Source organism: Pinus tabuliformis, chromosome 8 (genome assembly GCF_031772625.1).
Source record: "Pinus tabuliformis cultivar Carrire ecotype Pingquan chromosome 8, CPIR1, whole genome shotgun sequence".
In the NCBI taxonomy this organism is placed as follows: domain Eukaryota; kingdom Viridiplantae; phylum Streptophyta; class Pinopsida; order Pinales; family Pinaceae; genus Pinus; species Pinus tabuliformis.
In genome coordinates this window covers 479,223,251-479,229,799 of record NC_142294.1, presented here as the reverse complement: position 1 = coordinate 479,229,799, position 6,549 = coordinate 479,223,251, and the positions used below count along the sequence as shown (strand labels likewise).

Genomic DNA, 6,549 nt, shown 5'->3' with positions numbered 1-6,549 from the left:
TTTAATAGATAGTGAGGAAGATGAGAGATCATTCCATGATTCCATCATCCATTCTCTTGGGAGAAAAGTGTTGTGAGACAAAGGATTCCCTGGCAGTAGTACGTTGATTGAGGGCTCGGAGGTGGCCAGTTGTAGCAAGATTTTGTGCAACTGAACCTACGGTTGGGTGGAGATTCGTCCCCAAAACTTTGTTGCGATTAGCAGGATTCAAATAGCGTTCAACTCCAAAATCACAAGTAAGAAATATTATCGCCACAGGTAAGTTGTCTCTACTCATATCTCCGAGTTTCGATGTTAAATAGTTGATAAATTGCATGTTGATTATAAATCACATGATTAATCTAATTAGTTGCATGTTTTAATTTCGGGGTTGTTACAATGTAGTCCATGAAGGTTTTCCACCGACATGGTCACACCACATCATCCATCCGATCCACAAATCGGGCCCCAACTCAAATCCCAATAACCATAGAACGATCATGGTGGGCCACACGTTCTCAAAGTTGTATGCTACTTCTCTACATAGGAAGCTCTCCAGTGACCTTGAGCAAAGACAAATCAAAGCTAGGGGACACGTAGGTTTTTGACCAGCTCATCAGACCATTGACCACATCTTCACCCTTCATGTTGTAATTGAGGAGGCATGACATCGATCTTCGAAAGTCTACTATTGTTTCGTAGATTTTCGAAAAGATTTTGACTATGTTCTGAGGGAAGCCTTACTCCAAAGACTCTGAGATATTGGCATCTTGACGATCCTATTGGCAGTTATTACATGCCTATATGATTCCGTCCTTGGTCATCTTTGCATCGCTCATGGGATGTCTGATTTCATCCGAAGCACTATTGGGGTTAAATAGGGTTGTCCATTGTTCCCTACCTTGTTTGGGATCTATATTGATGAGATGGAGGCTTTTCTACACGAGCATATCTAGGAGACTAATGGTTTCCTTCTTCACCAGGTCATGATATCTATTTTAATCTTTGTTGATGACATGGTTCTCCTCTCCTCATCTCCAGAAGGATTACAAAGGAAGTTGGATGCCTTAGCTCTATTTTGTGATCTTCAACAGTTGATGGTCAACCTGGGTAAAACCAAGGTTACGATCTTCAATGGGGTGAAGAAAACTTCAGACCTTCACTTCGTATTCAAAGGAGAGGACATTGAGATCATTGGCACATATACATACTTGGGGGTGTAATTCTCAAGTCCCCGCTTCAGTTTGTGACAAGCGCTTCAGCCTCAAATCAATAAAGGATATGGATCTTTAGCCCTTCTTGAGAGATAGTGCTTTCGACATCACTTCCAAGACATCTCGTCCAAGATGAGCCTCATGGACACCTTGATCCATCCCACTATTCTATATGGCTCAGAGATTTGGGGACCGTCTTTACTTGAGTCGGATTGGGCTTCAGTTGAGAGAGTCCAAACTCTCCTTCTCTGCCGCATCATTAGATGCAAATAGACAATACCTCAACACATCATCCTTGCAGAGTTTGGAGCTCAACCCTTTCGGCTTGATACAATCTTCCATTTGGTCTCATTCTTGCATCGTGTCTGGGGATTTGCAGACTCGATAAAGAGTAAGGATCGGTACCCTTACTTGGCATATTTCTCTTATGAGACTATTACTCGTTCTACTCCCTCTAGCTAGGCTAGATGCTAGTTTACATGAGTTTCAAATCTCTTAGAGTCAATGGGCATTCAGTTGGATCGTATCCCTCCTTTCCGATATCGTTGGATGCTCCTGGACACCTTATACCTATTAGACAAGAGTTGAACAAGATCATCAAGGAGGACTTCTACATGCAGTTCGTCCACGTCACCTGGGTTAATCCTCCAGGAGGGTTGCACCCAAAGATGGCCTTCTACACTGAGCACTTCTTAGAGTTGAGAGATAGGCTCATTACTTGACCCCAGTATATGTTTCATCACTGGATGCATACTCTTCGCATTCCTCTATGCCAGTTCAGAGTAGGTTCTCATAAACTTCGGGTAGAGATGAACCACCAAATTGATAGACTAGACAAAATCTGTTAGGTATGTCATTTACAGGAAGTAAAGACTGAGGTGCACTTCATTTTTGGATGCCCTATCTACTATGTGATCAGAGGAAGGTTGCATTTCCTATTCAGAGACTCTAAGACCCTCGCAGACTTTTTTAGGTATCCCAATTAGAGATGTCTAACCCTATATATGCAAGAGGCTCTCAGGTTCCGAGCGCATATTCTTCAGCCTCCCATCAAACCAGACCCCACATAGAGGATCACGACATTTTTCAGGGTACTACCTTCAAACAGGGGCATATGAAATTAGTGATATGTTCTTATGATCATATGAACTTCATAGTTTCCTTTCATTTTATGTCATGACTCTTTTAATAGCTATTTTAGTTTTTGGTCTATGGTAGTCATTTTAGTTTTTATCATTTTATTTTAGTTATATCACTGGTTTTCTTTAGTTATACTTAAAAACTAATTTAGTTTAGCTAAAATTTATTTTATTTTGGTTTAAGCTTAAATATTTAGCTTTGATTTAGTAATGTTGATTTTATTATTTAATGACATATAAATTTGAATTTTATATATTCATGTTATAGTTTGAGTTATTTTAAATTATTTTTTATTTAAAATTATAGTTAATTAATTTAATGTAAATTTTATATTATTTTTTATTTTTATTCTTAAATTTTATTCAAAGTTTTATTTATTGTTTAATATTTTGTTTTAAAAAATTATTGATTGTTTGGGTTGTAGATGGATATGGAAAATTTTGAGACACAAGATCATGAGATACTTAAGAAACTCAAAAATAAACTTTTGTACCCATGTGAGAGATTTAAACTTTTTGTACTGGTGTAAAAAACTTATTCAACATTCCTTTAGCCCTCTAAATACAATTGCTAATTATTAAATATCTTATAATTTGGAAAATTTTATACAAATATCATCCACTTTGTCATTATCATAACATCAAAAACGTGCTATAGGGAAACATCCATCTCTTTCTTCCATGGCACCACATAGGATTCCAACCCTCATAAAACCCTAAACCTCATCTCAAATGAAACCCTAAATACTCGCAGCACAGTGCTCACTTTTGGTCTACGGAAACGTTTTGCCCTCCGAAACCATCTACGACGATATTCATCCAGACATCCAGTCCGGCGGGCTCCTCCAGGTAGTTATTTCTCTGTTTCTGCTTTTAATTTCAGCAAGGGTACATTTTAATCTGCGATTTCACTGTTGCAAAGATAATGCCTATTCATCGAATATTGAAACGTTTGATAATGAAGGAAGTACCCCTAGTATCCACTCATGTATCGATCCCAATTTTGCTGTTTCGTCCTCTTCAAATTCATGCAAATCCCCACATAAAAATCGCCAAATTCTGCACGGAATTAGCAAACCCAGCCCCAGCTCCACCAGATGGGGGCGTTGTCACAGATTTTTTCATCAACAAATGCGGTATGTCAGAGAAAGATGTTTCAAATGTCCTTAAACTTCGCAAGGGCTTGCTGAATAAACCAAGCCAGGATTTGGAAGAAGGTTTGGAGTTGTTAAGTGAATGTGGTTTGACCACCCCTGCTCACATTCGAAGGGTGGTTCTTGGCAACCCTGGGATTTTCTTATATAAATCCAAAAGGGACTTAAAGTCTAGGCTCAGCTATCTAAGGTCTATCATCAACAAAGAGCATATCTGCAAGCTTCTTTGTACCAATTCAACAATTCTTGATCTGAGTGAGGATAAGCTTGAATCTGCGATTTCAGTCTTGCAAAGATTGGGTATTGAGGGCGATGCATTATCAAAGTTATTGGCAACAACACCCCGTCTCCTCAACCATACGGAGGAAAAAATTATGGAGTCATGTAAAGTGGTGGAAGGTCTGGGTTTCGGGAGGGGATCCAAGATATTTGGGCACGCTTTGCGTGGTTTACTAGGAATGGGGAAAGAAAAGATAGATCGCAAACTGCGGTTTTTGAGCAGTTTAGGTTTCTCTGAAAAACAAATTTACAAGCTCTCATGTTTGAGTCCGGCGGTTTTGGGACTTTCAGAGGAAAAACTGAAATGGAAGGTAGACTTTCTTGTCAAATCACTGGGACTTCCATTGGATGATATTGTTAGATGTTCCAGTCTGGTGACATATAGCTTGGAGAAGAGGATAATTCCTCGGTATAGAGTAATGGAGGCCTTGAAGTCCATGCAACTGTTGAAGAGAGAGAGGATTTCTCCACATATTGTTAATTACACAGACAAAAAGTTCTTGGAAAAGTATATTAATGGGAATCCCGAATACTCCTCCGTTCTGCGGGATATTTACTATGGAGAAAAAGCTGTGAAAGGTATTTACTATGGAGAAAAAGCTGTGAAAGCTAATCGTTGACAAGGAGACTTGCAGTGAGTGTTTTTCAGTCAAAAGGATTCAGCGAAAGTTGTGAGCAGCTTCAATCAATATGAAGTTCAATCGTTGTGAGCAGCTTCAATCAATATGAAGTTCAATCGTTGTGAGCAGCTTCAATCCATATGAGATTTCATTACTGCCTTTATTTGTAGTCTTTTGTGGATTCCTTGGCATAAAAGAAGGGTGCTTGTAGCAGGGGCCAGCTAACAGTTCTGAGAAACAGATTTTAGAACCGGAGCGATTCACAGCGTTGCTTTTAACTGAAGGTGCAACTCACCTCCTTCGTTACCTCAGCATGAGAAAGGCAAATGGTCAATATTGATTTGTAACCAACACACCCCAGACATTATTGTGTTGCCATCTTGTACTTTACACCACAGTTCAGCGTGCGTCTGAGCACATACGTGTCTCACAGCAAATACCTCATCTTTGCAAACCATAAACAGAGTTAGCCTCTTATTTGAATGGATGTTATTAATGGCTTTAAATGAGGAGTTTAACTCTTATATAATGGCAGATTGCCTTTACCGATATATGCATTTTCGATGCAGAACAGTATTTTTGTTTTAATTTCTTAGCAATTTCTGTATTTTTCTACACATTTTCTGTTAGTATTATATGTTTTTATAGCAAAATATGAAGTCGTTATCGATTATACTAGAACCCTAGTCAAGTATTCAAATGACACAATCATTTTAGCGTTATGCCTTCTGGGGGCGATTTTAGTCCCTTGCAATCCTACAAGTTTTTTTCCCTTGCAATCCTACAAGTTTTTTTTGAATGAACCATTGTATTTAGACATGGATGATTTCACAGTACTATTTTAATACATAGATATTTTATTTTTTTTTATAGAATTTTAAATAATAATTCTGCAAATTTAACATTGCGTATGCTTGTCCTTGTTGTCAAACATGGTTTGGATGGACTATGTATTGTAACCTGGAGTATAATACATTTTTATTTGAATTTTAGTCGCAACACTTTTTGTTCCGTTGTGAATTCTTTGTCATAATGTTTTTATTAAAAAATTGTTAGAAAATTAGTTTATCTGAAATGGGTTTGGAAAAATATTGATTTGTAGAAATGTCATGATTCTTCCATGTCTTGTTCTTTATAATGGAGAACATTGGCATTGGGTGAGCGGTGGTTGGATAGTAGGTCCATGATTTTGAGATATAATTGGATTATCCAGTCTGAATGCCCCTTGGGAATTATGTTTGACTATTTATCAACCACTCATGGATGAGTCAAACTTGCAAATGACAACTAAACTCATAAGTTACTAAGTAATGAGTCCAACTCATGGGCTCATTGGTGCTATAGATATAAATGACAAAAAAAGAAAAGAAAAGAAATCTCATTTTTAGTGAACTTGTTAATTGTAATGAACTTTTAATTCAAACTTTGGCTTTATAAAAAAACAAATAAAGATTGCAGTGAACCTTGTTAATTGTATTGAACATTTATTTCGAACTTTGACTTTATAAAAAAACAAATAAAGATTGCAATGAACCTTGTTAATTGATTTGAACTTTTAATTCAAGCTTTGACTTTATAAAAAAACAATTAAAGATTGCCCAAACTTTTGACTTTAAAATAAATAAATGGGGATTATTCAAACTTTAAATGTAAATCTTTGCTAGATATTAAACCTTTAAAACAAATTATTGAAAAATTGTAGAATCATCCAAGATGAATTAATGCCATATTATATGTCAAAAGTGTGTGTGTGTATGTATATATATATATATATATATATATATAAATAACTAGATTTTAGATACTCGATTCACCTAATAAATTCTTGATTAGCGTATTAAGAGTATGAAGATAAATTTAATGGCATGCATCTTTAAAAAATGTAACTACCTTTGTGTAGACAATTTGGGAATAAGGAGGGAGCTAAAAAATGTAAGTGCTAATGCACTCGAGATCCTATTATAGTCTAAACTAGTTTTATTTAGTAATATGTGTGGAACAACCATAAAATAATCATATCAACAACATTCTATAAATTTTAATTAGTTCCAAAAACAAGAATACAAATATCATCTTATCATCAAAGAACAACATGCATGTCACATGCATATGCACTCACCCACATATATTACACACAAGCAATCTACATAATATCCAAAATAAT

The 6,549-nt window shown here is 36.3% G+C and overlaps 1 protein-coding gene across 2 annotated transcripts; it reads left to right on the top strand.

The window, feature by feature from the left end:
• The first annotated feature begins 3,002 nt into the window (after positions 1–3,002).
• On the top strand, positions 3,003–5,147 carry LOC149236153 (transcription termination factor MTERF8, chloroplastic-like). Of its 2 annotated transcripts, none has more exons than XM_089372323.1 (2): positions 3,003–4,344; positions 4,375–5,147. In XM_089372323.1, the coding sequence occupies exons 1-2, from the start codon at positions 3,258–3,260 to the stop codon at positions 4,383–4,385; spliced, it is 1,098 nt and encodes a 365-aa protein (XP_089228449.1). In that variant the 5' UTR covers positions 3,003–3,257; the 3' UTR covers positions 4,386–5,147. The 2 variants fall into 2 exon arrangements, with proteins under 2 accessions (XP_089228449.1, XP_089228450.1); XM_089372324.1 differs by having other exon boundaries at positions 3,004–3,181; positions 3,297–5,147.
• The last annotated feature ends 1,402 nt before the right edge of the window (positions 5,148–6,549 follow it).